Source organism: Pocillopora damicornis, chromosome 14, assembly GCF_964200805.1.
Source record: "Pocillopora damicornis chromosome 14, jaPocDami1.2, whole genome shotgun sequence".
NCBI lineage: Eukaryota > Metazoa > Cnidaria > Anthozoa > Scleractinia > Pocilloporidae > Pocillopora > Pocillopora damicornis.
Window position 1 is genome coordinate 3,846,645 of NC_142683.1, and position 17,107 is coordinate 3,863,751.

General features: G+C 41.6%; 3 protein-coding genes across 9 annotated transcripts in view; 1 reads left to right on the forward strand and 2 right to left on the reverse strand.

Annotated features, from left to right (window-relative positions):
* LOC149034051 (uncharacterized) overlaps window positions 1-17,107 on the reverse strand; it is a 48,950-nt gene that overhangs the window by 30,431 nt on the left and 1,412 nt on the right. For 3 of the 5 annotated variants that reach the window (XR_016182807.1, XR_016182809.1, XM_089193393.1), the window contains exons 2-4: window positions 16,009-16,099; window positions 15,822-15,880; window positions 15,142-15,324 (exon numbers count right to left, since the gene is read on the reverse strand). Coding sequence is in view for 1 of the 5 variants with exons in the window: in XM_089193393.1 (XP_089049519.1) it covers window positions 15,142-15,324; window positions 15,822-15,880; window positions 16,009-16,064 (298 nt within the window). In the remaining 4 variants the exon portion in view is untranslated. Of the gene's footprint in view, window positions 1-12,643; window positions 13,108-14,356; window positions 14,485-14,610; window positions 14,645-15,141; window positions 15,325-15,821; window positions 15,881-16,008; window positions 16,100-17,107 lie in introns of those variants that run through there. The other 2 variants (XR_016182810.1, XR_016182808.1) reach the window with 2 other exon arrangements.
* Window positions 683-8,302, forward strand: LOC149034056 (tetratricopeptide repeat protein 28-like). Its single transcript, XM_089193380.1, has 2 exons — window positions 683-1,578; window positions 6,152-8,302. The coding sequence occupies exons 1-2, from the start codon at window positions 1,194-1,196 to the stop codon at window positions 7,183-7,185; spliced, it is 1,419 nt and encodes a 472-aa protein (XP_089049506.1). The 5' UTR covers window positions 683-1,193; the 3' UTR covers window positions 7,186-8,302.
* The window catches only part of LOC149034057 (histone-lysine N-methyltransferase SETD2-like), a 65,581-nt gene continuing 56,617 nt past the window's right edge, over window positions 8,144-17,107 (reverse strand). The window contains exons 2-9 of one of the 3 annotated variants that reach the window (XM_089193384.1): window positions 12,540-12,637; window positions 12,400-12,471; window positions 11,728-11,852; window positions 11,287-11,421; window positions 10,630-10,740; window positions 9,219-9,267; window positions 8,938-8,962; window positions 8,144-8,493 (exon numbers count right to left, since the gene is read on the reverse strand). In XM_089193384.1, the coding sequence (XP_089049510.1) occupies window positions 8,334-8,493; window positions 8,938-8,962; window positions 9,219-9,267; window positions 10,630-10,740; window positions 11,287-11,421; window positions 11,728-11,852; window positions 12,400-12,445 (651 nt within the window). In that variant the 5' untranslated portion in view covers window positions 12,446-12,471; window positions 12,540-12,637 and the 3' untranslated portion in view covers window positions 8,144-8,333. The other 2 variants (XM_089193385.1, XM_089193386.1) reach the window with 2 other exon arrangements.

Consider the following 17,107-nt stretch of genomic DNA (forward strand, 5'->3'; position numbering starts at 1 on the left):
TGAGAGTCTTGTAAACACTTTTTTATTTTCAAAATGGCAATAAAAATGTGGAAAAAAAATGACATGTTAACAGGAAAAAAAAAAAAAAAAAAAGAGAAGAAACAGGGTCAAGATGGACAGCATAGAAGAAGCTTTATTGGCTATCTTCATAGGTACAGTGGTCGCCGAATTCCTTCGAAAAACTAGTCGAGTGTTGCAGGCCATCGAGGTGTTTAAGAAATGTTTGATTAAATTACACAGTCAGGTGCTGGCTATCGATGGTTCATTGGCAAACACTATGTTCCGTGCCTTCTACTTGAAAATAATCTTTGCTTACGTTTATATAAAGGATTACACAAGTACAGAAAAATACCTTGGGAAACTCTTCCTATAGCAAGACTGTAATGACACCGCTGAAAAAGGATTGCTACATTTATTCCTGGCAGTAATACTTCAGGCACAAAGTAAGTTCATGAAGGCCTGGAAATTTTACGAATCAGCAATCAACATTACGAAAACGATAGGAAACACAAAAGGCCAGGCACAATGTTACAAAAACCTCGGAACAACGTTGCAATCGCTTAGTCAATATGACAAGGCCCGAGAATATCTGGAGAAAGCACTCGCTATCGATACAGGAATTGGCAACAGGGATGGAGAAGCAACAAGCTACGGAAACTTAAGAACTTTGTTCCACTCAATTATTCAATATGACAAGGCCCGAGAATATCAGGAGAAAGCACTCGCTATCAGAATAGAAATTGATGACAGGGATGGAGAAGCAACAAGCTACGGAAACTTAAGAACTTTGTTCCACTCACTCATTCAATATGACAAGGCCCGAGAATATCAGGAGAAAGCACTCGCTATCAGAATAGAAATTGGTGACAGGGATGGGGAAGCAACAAGCTACGGAAACCTAGGAACGTTGTTCCAATCACTCGGTCATCATGACAAGGCCCTAGAATATTAGGAGAAAGCACTCGCTATTAAAATAGAAATTGGCAACAGAGATGGAGAAGCAAAATGCTACGGAAACAGAACTTTGTTCCAATGCCTTGGCCAATATAGCGAAGCTGAAGAGTGTATGGAGAAAGCACTGCGTATCCAAAAATTGGTGATAAAAGAGGAGAGGCAAGTAATTACGGAAACTCACATGTTTGTTTCTCTCGCTCGGCAAGTATGCAAAGGCTGACGACTATCTAAAGAAGGCAATGGCAGTTAGAGAGGGTATCGGAGACAGAAGGAGAGAAGCGGCAGACTACAGACATCTTGGTAAAATTTCATGTAAGCGTGGCGAATATGACAAGGCTCAAGAATATTACGAGAAAGCCCTCACAATTCACATGGAAATCGGCGAGAGAGATGGAGTAGTAGTAATCTATGTCGATTTAGGATTGTGTTTTACATCGCTTGGTAAAAATGACATAGCCGAAGAGTACTTTAAGCAGGCTCTCCTATTAAGTAGGGATATTGGACAACACTTGCACGAGTTTTACTCTCTTTGCTATCTATCGGTGTTTAAGGTGTCACAATGTCATCTTGAAGAGGCTTCTTCGTATCTTTTTCAAGGCATCCAAAAGTTCGACACTTTGAGAGGTTTTGTCACGATTCTGTGAACTCAAAAGGGTTGTTTATTGTGCGAACTCGACTGCCGCCACGTGTGTATTCGTTGTCTCCTAAGTCTTCTAAATAGAAAGATGTTCATCGGCCCAGTGGCGTGACCGTGTAACGCAATATCACGACATCTTCCCCTTTTTACAAAGTTTATCTTCAAAAGTTAATTAATACTTAATGTTCGGTCTCGATCACTGTTCAAATCACATAAAATCGATAAAACATTGTTCTTCATTGAAATCATAAAAAGATAGAAACAGAACCCAACAACTATTTAGCGGCTCAATCATTCAATGTTCAGTTCATATGGTAATCCTGATGCCACAAAGGCGGTCGACGTCTGCGTTCTGATCGACGAGTTTCAATCCTTTGTGGCTCAAGCTCAGTTCCCATCTCATTTTCAGGTGGCATTCTCTCTGTTTTGGTCTCGCCATGGAACTCCGGTGGAGGAGGTCCTGGCTCTGTCAGATTTGGCGCCGGTTTGAGGGTAGACTCGGGCGGAGTTAGTTCTACCAGACTCATAGGTGGTGCTGTTTCCGGGGTCAGGCGCAGTTGCCGACGGTTGCGTCGGTATCGCCTGCCGCAAACTTCAACTTCATAAGACCTGTTCCCCAAGGCTTTCATGCAGGTCCCCAGACTCCATTCCTCCCTTCCGGGAAGCCGCATCCTGATGGCCTGTCCACACTTTAGTGCCTCTAAAGGGCGAAACTTTTTGTTGTATTGTTGAGCTTGTCTTTTCTTGCGCTCAGCTAATTTGGTGGCTGTTTCCTGGTGTGATGGCTGCCGCAGGAGCGTTTCATGGGTTGGTAAGAAAGTGCGTGTGCGGCGTCCCATCAGTCTCTGTACGGGTGATGTTCCTAGACCCTCTGTTGGGGTGTTGCGCCAATCAAGAAGGGCTAACAGCGGGTCTTGCCCATCCGCTTTCGCTTTCGTCATCAAGTTCTTGCAGGTCTTCACGGCATTCTCGGCGCGGCCATTTGACTGGGGGTAACGGGGGCTCGAAGTTCTATGTTCAAACTGCCATTCTCTCACGAATGCACTGAACACCGATGACGTAAACTGAGGTCCGTTGTCGGTAATAAGCACGTCTGGTATCCCATGGCGGGCGAATTGTACTTTACACGCAGCTATCACGCTAGCAGATGTGGCCACCTTAACCTCCTGGACTTCAAAGAACCCACTCCAGTAGTCGACTAGGACAAAGAAATGTTGTTGCCCAAGGTCAAAAAAATCGGCACCTAGCATCGACCAGGGACGCGACGGGATCGGATACGGTTGCAATTCCTCGCGGCACTGATCTGGCTGGTACGACTGGCAGATTGAGCATTTGGAAACAAAGTCCTTTACTTCCGAATTCATGAGGGGCCAATAGAGGACCTCCCTAGCGCGACGTAAACACCCTTCGATTCCAATATGTGATCGGTGAATTTGCTTCAACATTTCTTTTCTCAGGGAAGGGGGTACCAGCAATCGCTCCCCCAGGAATACTAGTCCCTTGTCTTCTATAAGCTCACTTCGTTTGTCATAGTAAGGCGTCAGCTCAGGGGTACAGGACTTCCTTGACACTGGCCATTCACCCTTGATTGCTCCGATTAGCTTTTGCATCACTGGGTCCCTGGCAATCTCGTTTCTGAATTCAGCGAGCCTGTATGGTGCAATCGAGAGGTTTTCTGAATGATCTATCTCGGCAAGTGTACAGATCAGACTTGTATCGTGCTTGGAGGCTTCGGTGGTGTTGCGGTATGCTCGACTCAGTGCATCTGATACCCACATAAGTTCCCCTTTTTATACTGCACATCCAGGGAGTAATTCTGAAGGGCCATCAGCATTCTCTGGAGTCTCTTTGGTGAGTTGTGTATTGGCTTGGTAAAAACTGCCCTTAGTGGTTCGTGGTCAGACTCGATGTGTACAACTTCGCGTCCCAGTATGTATTGATTGAACTTGTCGGTTGACCACACTATGGCGAGGAGCTCTTTCTCGATTTGAGCGTAACGCGTTTCGGTGTCGGTCAGAGCTCGCGAGGCAAAGGCAACGGGCTGACCCTTTTGCATCAGTACTGCACCTAGACCCGTTATGCTGGCATCGCATTGGATTGTCACTTCTTCAGTAACATCATAGTATTTCAGTACCGGGGCCTTGGCCAAGTATTCTTTGACTGTGGTAAATGCTTTCTCATGCTGTGCAAGCCAACACCACTCGACGTCCTTGTCCTCAAGCCTTCGCAAAGGTTCTGTCATGTCGGACAGGAGTGGCAAGAATTTGGCCAGATAATTGACTATCCCCAAAAACCTCTTCAGGCCTTTCACATCAGTCGGCGGTGGCATATCCAAAATAGCTTCAACTTTGGCTGGGTCTGCCTTTAGACCATCAGGAGTCAAGAGGTGGCCCATGAAACGCACTTCGGTTTGAGATCTTTTCAGCTTGAGTTTGTTGAGCTTGAGGTTCCACTCCCGGCATTTCTTGAAGAACGCACGTTCGTTCTTTTCAAGGCTCGAGTTGACCTCTGCGTCAGTTTCGCCAAATCCAGCGATGAGGAAGTCGTCAGCGATAACTTCAACTCCTTCTAAATTTTCTACGAATTCATGCATGCGTCGCTGCCAAACTTCAGGCGCACTTGAGATACCAAAAGGCATGCGGGCCCATCTATAACGCCCAAAAGGCGTATTGAACGTTGTCAGGAAACTAGAAGCATCGTCTAAGAGGATTTGGTGGAAACCATCCTTGGCGTCACAAAGAGTAAATTTCTTGGCACCTGTTAAGCGGGAGGCCACTTCATCGATAGTCGGCAACTGGTAATGCTCTCGCCGAATGGCACGATTTAAATCTCTCGGGTCAATACAGATGCGTACTTTGTTTGGCTTCACTATGGCCAACATGCTGGATACCCACTGCGTCGGTTCTGTTACTGGAATAATAACTTTACGATCAACAAGTTCGTCCAGCTTGTTTTTGATGCATGGACGCAAGGCTACTGGCACTCGCCTCGGTGCGTGGACAACTGGTTGCGCCTGTTCGTCTATGGCTATTTTGTATGTTCCCGGTAGGGCCCCTAATCCGTCGAATACGTCCTCATACTCTTCGAGCAAGGAGGCTTTGGGACACTTGACATGTAATGCTAGGACGTCACAATTATGCAAACTCACAAAGCCAAGATTGAGGCTGGTGTTCAATGATAAAATCGGTTGATAGTCTCCGTCTAAGATGTTAAACTCCATTGACCTCCGCTGTCCACGGGACCACACAGGCAGGGTAGCTTTACCAGCAATTTTGCGGCGATCCCCTGTGTACGAGACTATTTCCTTTTGGCATGGTTTGAGGCGATGAAGGAGGGTGTCCCCAGTGATTTGCTTGTATACTTGGGCCGGGAGAATGTCGCACTGCGACCCAGTATCTATTTGAAACTGGACTTCTGTCTTGGGATCTGGCCCATAAATGTGGAGTTTGACCACTGCCAATTTTTCCTGGCCTTTGCTCTTACTAGTAGTAGCACCAATGTAGTAGGGGTCGTTTCCCATGTCGACGGCTTCGTGGACCGCCGAAACTCTACTTTTCACTCCTCGGGGATTAGCGCGACATTTATTCGCAAAATGATTCATACTCCCACAGTTAAAACATGTTCTTCCATACGCGGGACAATGACTTCCATGCACCATTCCGCAATTTCCACATTCTTTAGACGGTCTTCTAAATGCTTGTGACTTAAGTTGTCGTTCTTCTTCAGGTTTTTCTGCCGATCCCGCCTTCCGTAACGCATGAACTGCAGTGTCTCCTCCAGCCATTAGCTTTACTTGCTGTTGGGTCTGTTCTGACGACTTAATAATGTCAACTGCTTGTAGGAGAGATAAATCATTCAAACGGAGAAGTCTCTCGCGGACGCGATCATCCCGTATGCCTAGCACGAGGCGGTCACGCAAAATTTCATCTGGTGTGATTGTATCGTGTGCACAGTTTTTTGCGATCGTTCGAAGCTCCGTAAGATACGTCGAGATGTTTTCGCCTGGTTCCTGGTTTCGATTGTTGAACCTATAGCGTTCATATATGACCTGTGTCCTAGGAATGCAGAATTCGTCGAACTTCTTCAGGACTTGTGAAATGTCGTCTGCGTTTTCGTCTTCGTTCCAAATAAAGGTATCGTGGGCTCTGACGCCATCCTCGCCTATAATGCTTAGTAATGTCGACACACGAACTATGCCCTCTTGTTTATATACACCAGTAGCGATTTCGTAGCGCTGCCACGCTGCTTTCCACGATTTCCATGCGGTGGCTAAATTGTCGTCAAAATTAAGCGCTTTCGGCGGGGGCAAATTTGACGGGGGAATAAAAACTTGAGTCGGCGCTGGTGGCACAACTATGGATGCTTCAACTGCTTCTGTCATCTTTAGGGGTGAACAGATCCCACTTCTGACACCATGTCACGATTCTGTGAACTCAAAAGGGTTGTTTATTGTGCGAACTCGACTGCCGCCACGTGTGTATTCGTTGTCTCCTAAGTCTTCTAAATATAAAGATGTTCATCGGCCCAGTGGCGTGACCGTGTAACGCAATATCACGACAGGTTTTCTTAAAGAAAACGATCAGTTTCAAATATCTCTTTTAGAAGAGCACGGCACCTTTCCCTACATGTTCTTCAGTTGGTTGCTTTCTTCCACTGGTAAGCCGCAAGACGCCTTTTATGTCGAAGAGCTGAAAAGGGCAAGAGGCCTGGCCGACCTGATGGCAGCTCGGTACTCTGTTCGAGAGCAGATCTCGAGCGATAGACAATCTTGGTGCGGTATTCAAGGGATCATCACAAAAGAAGCAGACTGTGCATGCCTGTACATTTCGGTTGGTCAAAATGGGGTACGGTTTTGGATCATTAAAGCAACCGGAGCTATTCATTTTTCAGAAAAGGAAGCGAGCCTGGACAAAAACAAGGTGACTGGAATAGTCCCTGAGTTAGATGACTTCTTAAAAGAAGCCTTTCGCAGCCACGCCATTTTGCCCGTACAGAGTTGCGAAGATCGATCTTTAGATGACACCGAACTGATGTCACTTCACTACGACAACCGCTCAGTGCTGCGTGACTACGATGCCGAAGATTTCAAAACAAGTCTTCACTTGTGTTACAAAATAATCATCGCTCCTGTGGCCAGTTTACTGAAGCAGCCCGAGATCATAATTGTCCCTGATTCCTGTATGTACCAAGTGCCATTTGCTGCCTTAGCTGACGAAGGAGTCAAGTATTTATCAGAGACATGCAGGATTCGGCTAGTTCCGTCTCTCACGACTCTCAAGCTTGTTCAAGACAGTCCTCCAGACTATCACAGTGAGACCGGGGCACTGATAGTGGGTGACCCTGTGGTTGGAAAGGTGATTTACAAGGGGAGATGCCGAGATATGACACCATTGCCATGTGCAAGAAAGGAAGCAGAGATGATTGGAGGACTTCTTGGCGTAACGCCTTTGATAGGAGATTCCGCGACAAAGCATTCTGTACTTCAAGCGATTGATTCAGTGAGCCTGATACACATTGCTGCCCATGATGATGCCGAAAGAGGGGAGATTACTCTTTCTCCTAGGCACCCTACCCTACTCCCACCTTTTCCTTAAGAAAAAGGTTATCTTTTGACGATGGCAGATATTTCAAAGACTCGGTTGCGAGCTAAACTAGTGGTGCTTAGTTGCTGTCACAGTGCTCGTGAACAGATTAGAACCGAAGGAGTAATTGGACTTGCCCGAGCGTTCATAAGATCCGGAGCTCGTTCAGTGTTGGCGGCACGATGGGCCTGGTTGACACAGCCACAGAGCAGTTTGTGAATTGTTTCTACAAACATTTGTTCCGCGGTGAAAGCGCCAGTGAATCTCTCCACAAGGCCAGGAAGTGGATGAGAAATAATGGCTTTGACAAAGTTTCTCAATGGCCACCATTTATGATCATGGGCGACAACGTGACCTAACGCATGGCCTAACGCACATTAAGAGCCATGACTTTGATAAAACCTCTGTAGCAGAATGAACTAGATTTGACGTAATTTTGGCAAGCGAGTGCTCAGTGCTCTTCGAGTCTTACAGCAGAAGGCTGGGACGAGAGGGGTGAATAGGGAAACGGATCGGCGGATTTGGAGATTATCTTTCTACGCATTTTGGATTCAGAGCGCAATGTTAACGGTTTGCGGTTTTAATCAATATTTTGCGACCTAATTTTGGATTGTGCTTGTGATAAAAAGTTCGGAACTTGGATCTCTGCCATCGTTAGAAATGTTTCATTTTGTTCTTGTGTATGTGCGCCAACGCAGTTTTTTTTTGTCACGGACAAGACTCGTCGAATGTCACGCTATAAGGAAACAGTAATGGCGCTGTATGGTCAGGAAGCTGTGGCATGAAGCCAGTGTACTGCCGCCACCTACCCTCCAAAAGAAAATCAGGAAGTGGCCCCTTCCCAATTTTCTTTTGGAGGGTAGAGGGCGACTGTACATAGGATAGTGACATGTTACCGGCGGAACATTTTGTCTTCGCGCTTTTATCAGCTTGGATTGTATAACAATTACATTACTGGGTCGTGCGTGGTACTATTTTAAGCTTTTTTACTTTTCAAACAAACCAGCCAGCAGCACTCTGCGAACGGTTATTGTAAGACTTCTTTTACTCTCCGAAGCGTTTCGTCTAACTGTCGTAAACTTCTTCAGAGAGTTTTACTGGTGAACATTAAAGGCCCGTATTTATCAGCCATAGTTGGCAGTTATCACGTGAAGAACGTTTTAAGCTGAAGGTATCTCAGTGTCTTCACTACAGGTAGAGAATCCCTGAGAAACGGGCGGAGTTCTGGATGCAGATGGATAGAAAGGCTTGGGGGAGTCCTGTAAACTCTTCATGATGGCATCTAATTTTCCAGGAGAACCGATGTTCTCAATAGGAGTCCTACAGAAATACAATCATAGATCAGATCAGAGATTCAAAGACCATTAATAGAGTAACTTTTAATTGAGTTTCCAAAGTAATCTGGGTTTGTGCTGGTTTCACTCTACTCTGCTCTATGATTGGTCCGAAAAAAACTCGCGTCACTCTCTCGACCAATCAGATGCAAAACTAAAATCAATCACGACTTGGTCGCCCGCATTTTCCTGCCTTTTGGGCGGTTTGCTTGTTTTTACTCCGAGTTCTCATTGGCTCTTCAGGGTATTTTCCATTCTTCTTTCCATAATAAGTACTTTGGTTTTGTTTTAAGGCACTCAATCGAAAAACGCTCTATCAATGGTAACCCTTAATTTTCAAGCCTAGACGGTATAAAAATTCATCTTCTGAACCTAGAAATTCTTCAAACCTGTTCTTTTTTTCAATCACTTATTCAATTTGTTGTCTCACCTTGCATGATCACCGTCACCACTTCCTGAAAAACAACATCAAATTAATCACTTTTTAACAATCAGTTTTTCCAAATTGTGATGATCCTCATGGGAAGTTAAGTTCTTTCTTTCTCCCGCCCCCGTGAAACAACAAATAAAATCTGAAAAAAACTTTGTCACATACATGTTTTACACAAAATTCACCCTCTGATGAAAATGCGTAACTATATCAGGGTTCCATGGTCAAAAAACTGATCAATCAAGTAATAAACACGATCATGTAAAATAGAATTTACCTACCTGCTGGGCTAGCTGCGACTAACAACTCGGCAACACGGTCTTGCTTGGCCTGAACAAAGAGAATCAGACGATCATGCAATTGAATGTCAAACAAACAACAACAACATTTAAGACCATCTACCAAATTGCAAAAGTTAAAAGCAGCAAAATGGAATGCGATACCAACACTCTGGCTAACTAAGAATAGACTCTCTTTTTTTTCAACAAGAGAGTTTCACCCTCTCCTTTTGCATCGACGATCGGCTTTAAAAAAAAAGCTAAAACGAAGACAAAATACAAAATAAATAAATAAAAACGGAGAGGAAAAATGTCCACTGTTTCGAGTGTCACTTTAATAATACTTAGTGGAGTTGCAGTTTTCTTCGGTATTCGGTAAACTTCCTACAAACAAAAAGAAGGCAAAAGATGCCCCAGTTTTAGCGCGTTAGACTCTGGCTCAAGGGGTCTGAAGTAAAGCTCTGGTTGTTGAGTCGAGTTCGCACGAGTTACAAACAACCACACCAGCTAGTAACTCACGGTGTTTTAAAAACGTATAACCTTTCTGGTAAAACTAAAAACAGAATAGAAAACTCAAAACAGAATAGAAAATTCAAAACAGAATAGAAAATCAACAGGATACCTGTACTTGAATAAGCTTTGTGTTTGAAAATTCTCTCGGTTTCCTTTTCCCTCTCTTCGTTTCCTTGTACAAATTTCTATGAACGTTCCAATTTTTTCTCGCTTATTTTGCGAGATTTATTATTGTTTTCGTGTTTTCCATTGACTTTTGCGCAGGAAATTGGCGTACAGCCGACAATAATTGATCTCTTACGCATGCCCAACGTTTGACCGCCATGTTGTTGTGTTCCAAGCCGAGACACCTTTTTTACTCCCACAATGCCTCTCTCCCCCCAGGGGTACTGGCAAGCTAGTGGGAAAGATTTGAAATAATGCGAATAGATAAGTTGTGATAGATCAGTGAACGTACCCCTAGTTGCTTGACGCACAAGAACGCAGGCATAACCACAAGCAGATGTGGTCTCTTAGCCTGTAGGACTGTAACACCCCACAACAAAAAATGTATACATGGGCAAAACAGTTCACATTGTATAAAACTATATATGAGATAAATATATAATCATTGGCAAAAAACCCTAACTCCATAAATACTCTTCAGGAATACCATTCCACAGTTTTGCCCTTGTGACTTCCCCCTTCAGTCTCTCTTCAAAATTTCTGACAAACCAAACATCATTGTACATGTACACTGTGCATGTTGAAACACTAACAAATCCTTGACGTGCATACAATTCTTGCTACACTGGTGTAGCAAATTTGCTTTCTTGTTGAACATTTTCTGGAATGATCATTCCTGTAATTCTCCTGAGCTACTATATAACTCTACAAGGAGAAAGTACACATTGATCATCACCTCTAACTGAAGTTTCATTTTCTTTCCTCCACTGTCCACCATCCAGTTCCAAATTAGAGAAAGCCCCTGATACCTGAGGAACCCTTTTAAACATGACTGGTCTGTGGTGTGCTATAAAAACAAAATAAAAAACAATCAAACAAACTTGTAGACAAAGAGCACAAATTTTAAGCAATTGAAAAACCACATTTATATGCTACAGAATGTTATGACTGTAACTCTTCATCTGTATACAGCTGTTTTCAAGAAAGGTTGTTGGAAAAAGGACAAAATTACACAAACAAACCTGTTGGTCATCTGAGGTTTGGTTTGGTGATCAATGAATTTTAATAAGTCAAATACACTTTCTCAGATTTGCTAATGTAAATTCCTGAGGTCTAGTGACAGTGACCTGGAAACTACCCACAATACTTTTTGTGGTTATCTTGTACTCTTAAATGCTATTTTCCAACAACTTTGCCTGTTTATACAAACTTTTATTTAATCCATACATGGATATTTTAAGCAAGTCCATACACAAAGAATAAAAATCCACACATGCTACTCTATGCCAAGTTTTTCATTTGAATAAAAGCTCTTGTTTTCAGCAAGATTTAATTCTGCCAACCTTCTTTGAGAGGGATTCTAAAGAGACACATGGAACTGGTTATCAAATACCTGTAGGATTTTCAGAAGCATTATCCTCTGTTCCATAGTCTCTGCCCGCACCATCAATCTGGACAGCCTCAATGCCTGGTTACTGTGTACCAACCCTCTGTGATCACCTGGAAGTTTCTCAACCTCATCTTCCAACTTAAAACAAAATTAGAGAATAATGTCTTTTGGTGAAAAAATTGATTGTAACAACAGCTTTGTGAAACAAAAAAAAGTGCCACAAAGTTCAGTTGCAAATTCATATCATAGACATCAACTTGCAATCTGGTAGGTGACATAATATGGAATTTCATCAATCATTATGCTAGATCGTGTTTTCTAAAACTGCCTCAAATTTGACAAAAGTTGTGACCCATTTTTAAGCCCATTTTTAAAGGGAATTCCCCTTCACTTCCAAGTGGTTATTTACTAATAGAACTCTGTATCTCATAACAGAAAACATACATGCAAATGAGCAATCTCATCTGGGACAAGCTCAAGAACAAAATTCATTTCATCAAATTCATTTGACAAATTCCTTGTTTGCTTTTTACATCTCCTCCTTGGTGAGCTTGTGATAGGTGGGGTTGCTTACATGGAGAAAGAAAAGAAAAGCACAAATAACACCTAAATTGTGTGACCTTATACCTCTACAGTCTGGCATCAGTATGCAGATTCTCTGTACTGTTCTCTATACATTTCATAAGGTGCTGACAAGGAGAGTTTGTTTAAAAGATCTGATTGTTAATTCTCCCCTCTAGCTGCTACACATTTCCTTGTAAATTAGCTACAAGAATTTGATGTTAGATCGAGATAAAAACTTAAACCTGATAAGTTTGAGTATTCTCATTATTGATTTATTGGATAGTGTATGAATATTAAAGGGAGAAGTTATATGTTCAATACTTCTGGGAGTTAATGGGTTAATGTGTGACTCAGGGGGGATATCACAGGGAGAAAGTAAATCCTGGTCACTCTCAGGGTTGTAATTAAAAATCTTTTTGCATACTTATTCTTTCCACTGTGTTCTTCAGAGGTGTTTGCTTGTCTCCTCCAATAAATCCACGACAATTTGGTGCTTCACATTATGGCAAATCTGAGCAACTTTCCCGATTAATGACAAAAATTATAACTTACTATGAATTTTTTGTAAGCCTCTCCTCCCAAGTTCAGAAGGGATCATCTTTCTGTGTGACTGCTGTAAAGTTCCTTAAATTTTCTATAGTGTCACCTACAGACATGAAGCTTTGACAGTAACATGTACATTGCCCACCTACCCGTAATGCTGCAGTTTATAATCAAATGTGAGCTCTACACCAGCTGGGATAGGTCTCTGAGTAAAAAATCCAATCCTCAACAAGCCATGGACAGTCCACTATGAGAAGCAAAAGAACAAAACCCACTCAGTTCTTATCTTAACCCTTTACACCCGAACATCAGTATGCACACTCTCCATACTGCTCTCTAAACAATTCCTAAGGGGCTGACAAGGAGAATTTGTTCAGCAATCAAGAACTTCTTCAGTTACTGATCATTTCCTTTATTCTCATGACCTACAGGTTTGATTCAGGGGTAATATTGTGGGGAGAAATTGGATGCTAGTCACTCTTAAGGGTTAAAGGATTTAAGTACAGCTGTAGATGTGTTTTCTTTCAGTTTCCTGTCAATCAATCTATTATAGATTACCCCTGGAAAAAGAAGTGAAAAGCTGGCATTATTGATCATAATATAAACTGGTAAAATGGACTGAACAATTTATTAAACTACCTTTTGAGTTTCACAGTTTGAGTCACAGCTGTGGTTGATAAACTGAGACAAGTTCCCCTTGTAGGTGGCATCAATTAGCTGAACAAAGAAGGAATTTTAAAGAAGCTATAACTTATTAAGTAACAAAACCATGAACTATAATGATTAGTCCACCTACATGTACTGTATTATGTATAATATTTAAAAAGATGGGTTCTTATTGGAAGGAGGGGACTGAATTAAGGGGGGTGCTGATTACTCTCCTGTACTGATTGCCCTTTGGTTGAGGCAATAGAAACAGGTTTTCCTCGTATTTAGGAAAGTGAGGAAGGAGGGGGAAGGTGCTTCTTTTAAGATGAGTGCTTAAGGCCTGAGGGATGGACATCTATTTGGGAGAGGGTGCTTATCAGAGCTTAGGCTCTGATTCAAGGAATAAGCATATATCAAAATTTAATTTCCCACAATGGATGATTTCAACATCACTTACTCAAGCTCAATGCTAGGTGTAAGTCACATATAAATCTAGTAAACAACTGGGCTGACTATGGAGTTCCTTGTAACTCAGTTGATAAAGAATTTGAAAATGATAACAGGCTGGAGATCATAACATTGAACTGACTGGAGTACATGCCATTTAAATATGTTCTTTGTCCACACAGTTGACAATTGAATTACAGTTAACCCTGTAACTCCCAAGATCTGATTGTTAATTCTCCCCTGTAGCTGCTTCACATGTCCTTGTAAATTGGTTATGAGAACTTGGTGCTAGATCAAGATAGCAGCTTCTCCCTGATAAGTTTGGATATTCTCATTACCTGTTTGCTGAATAATGTGTGGATATAATAGGGAGAAGTTTCTTGTCAATCACTTCTGAGAGTTAAAGGGTTAAGCAGGATTTTAGATACGAATCACAGAAGGCAGCAAGGAGGAGGGACTAAGGAGAGAAGGGATACCTCCTGACATGTGCACAACCACTTGAAGGGATCTAGGGGTACACCAACCCTCCTCCCACCCCTCCCTCCATAAAAATGCTAAAACTTGGGTCTCAGAGAATTCATTTGTGCACTTTGAAGTAATAATCAGGTTATTTCAGTGAAACTAATCATTGTCATTTCATTCAGCAAAAGGAGCAAAATCATATGAAGTGGCCTTCTAGGTTAACAGACCACCAGCCCTTCTTGAAATCCTGCTCACTTTTACTAAGATGTCATAACTGTTCGGTATAGTGATCTACTGATCAATTCTGGGTTTGAAAAGCCTTAAAATGACCAAAGAATTTATCAGCACTCATCACAGCAGTGCTGTTATTGTCTCTACTTAGGAAAAGGTTAAGATTTCCACTCCTTACCTCATCAGCTCTCAATGTCATGAATTAGTAGTGTCTTCTGTTTTCTCTATTATAATGCTCTGCTCTTTCCTGGAAATCTTTATAGTGCAGGACTTCTCCACATACAGTACTCCATACCAAACTGATCCCTGGACAACAGTTACAATTTTTAATTAAGTGACAAAAGTATTGGGGATTGTTTTTGTTTTTTGCTATACTCTGCTCTGTGATTGGTCCAAAATAAAAAAAGAAGGTGAAAACACAAAATTACTGACCTGCAAAATTGAGTACCAATAAGGCATTTCTTTCCTGAAGATAAAAGTAAAAATATAAACTTACAATTCCAGATCTTCAAGAGTTCTCAATCCCCAGCCTTTCTTCTCTGTTTTAAACACTTCAACTTTCACTTTACAGCCCTGCAAAAAGTGCTGTACATGTAATTAAATTTGAAATCCTCTCATGGCTGATATCAGCATATAAGTATCATCTCTCATGAAAGAATATTTAACTCCCAGAAGTGATTAGGATGAAACTTCTCCCTGTAATATCCATATATCATCCAGAAACAGGTAAGGAGAAAACTCAAACTTATCAGGTAGAATTTGTTAAATTGATCGAACACCAAATTCTCATCACTACTTTAAAATGAAATGTGTAGCAGCTAGAGGAGAGAATGAACAATCAGATCTTGGGAGTTAAAGGGTTAAAATACCCATTATCTTTGTTCAAGAGGCAATTGCTTCAACAGCTAACCCTTACCATTTCAGTAACATCAATCTTAATGTTGTAATGATAGTTTCACTAACCTGTTTCACATCTCTCCACAAGCACTTCTGCTGTTACTATTTGGAGATCAATGTGATTGACAATGACGATGTGAGAAGGAAGACTGGCAAAATTAACCAACATGAGAGGAAAAGATACCAACCATTCTATCATCAACAATCTGTTCAGACAGTCCTTGCCACAACCACTAGAACATGGATCATCTGTTAAAAAATATTGCAATATGTTCAACAACAAAAAATTCCTGTTTCCATGTATCTGTTCAGTAAAAAATTGGATCAATGTCAGTATCTGATCCACTGAGCACCTACCCCTCTCCTAACCCAACATTAATCCTAACTTGTTATCAGTGGACTGTGGCTGAATTAGGGGAGGAGTAGGTGTGCAGTTGTTCAGACACTGACATTGATCCAGGAGACCACAGATGATGTTGAAATGTGGTATAAGAACCAAAAAAATAGCACACAAGGCACAGCTGAGTGTGTCACTGATGTTTGTACCTCAATATAAATGTGGAATTTATTCAAAGAATCTATTTGTTTTACACCATAAAAAAGCATAGGGCAGGTCATGCTCAGCTTATCTCAAAAAATATGATTAAGAAGACCTCAACAGTGGGTTGCTAAGTTCACGTACTGTAAAATACACATAACCCTATTCAGCATATAGTGAAGTCTATGCATCAAAGCCATTAAGTTACCAGGATCTAAGGTACAATCACAATGCATTCTGTGCACTTCCTTGTTGATTCTCTTCTTTCTGAAACATGAGATGAAAAACGTGTTGCCCTGGTAACAGTAACAAGTTGTTTGAAGGGTAGAAAACTCAACTATTTTACACTATGAAATAGTTAAACACTGCTAATAGTAATTAAACATAAAACCCACCTGTTAAATAAGTACTCATTCTCCTCAATATGCTCAATTAGTAAGGTGGTTGACATTCTTCAGCTGAAGAAATGATGTGCTCCTCAGACACCTGGAAAAGTAACAGCATTCATAGGTATTTTCAGGTACTTTCAATGTTAACAGTGGAAAATTTCAGGAAGACCCATGGACTTCAAGACATACTGTAACTATCTAATGCTTCACACACCAAGTGGAGTGACAGATAAACAATATACAAATGGATTTCAGGATGCCATGCCTCTTCACAATGATCTGTTTCCTGTTTGAAGTGACTCGGCCTTCAAATATTCACTGCAGTGTACACAGTTTAAGAAAACCACCAAAGTGTTTCACTTTGACCAACTTTCCTGCCGATGATGCACTACAGTTTCTCAAAACTACCAATGAATAACCTTGCTCACAATCTTGGTCAGATTAGTTCTCTTCCCAACAGCGTAACGATTTTGTAAACTTTGCCCCATTTACTAGAGATACAATTCCAATGAACTAGACTCAATCAAACTGTTTTGTTCCACTCTCATATTCACCCATTTGCAATGGGTGTAAAGAGCTACTCTGCATAACTTGTAAGAAATCACTCTCTTATACTATATTCTCTACATTGTGATTGGTTGTTGCTAAGTACTGATTGAAAAGGTTATTCAAGGTTGCATCAATCATGCAAACCAATCAATGTAAAAAAATCACGAAAGGTGGTGCTTCTAGCTCTTGACATAATGTTCACACTCATCATCTGACATGTGTCATGCACGAATCACAAAGTCTCTGACAACAAGCAGTGTAATGATCAGCAGCAGCAGCTGGTTACTGAAAAATATACACAGCATTCAAAAAGTTGGGTGACCACCAGAAAAAAAAAATTGGAGTGAGACCAACTATAATGAGACAAAGTCAGGCGATTTTATGTTGCTCAATTTGAGACATTTTCTCCCACAGAGTTTCCACTGAAACTATTATCTACTTTGACTCTGAATGAGCCAGAAGCTTATCCATACAAAACAAAGAACACAAAAGAAGTGGGCTGTCTAAAAAGACCTATTTCAGGTTTATGCAATTTTTGACAATTTCAAGTTAAAAT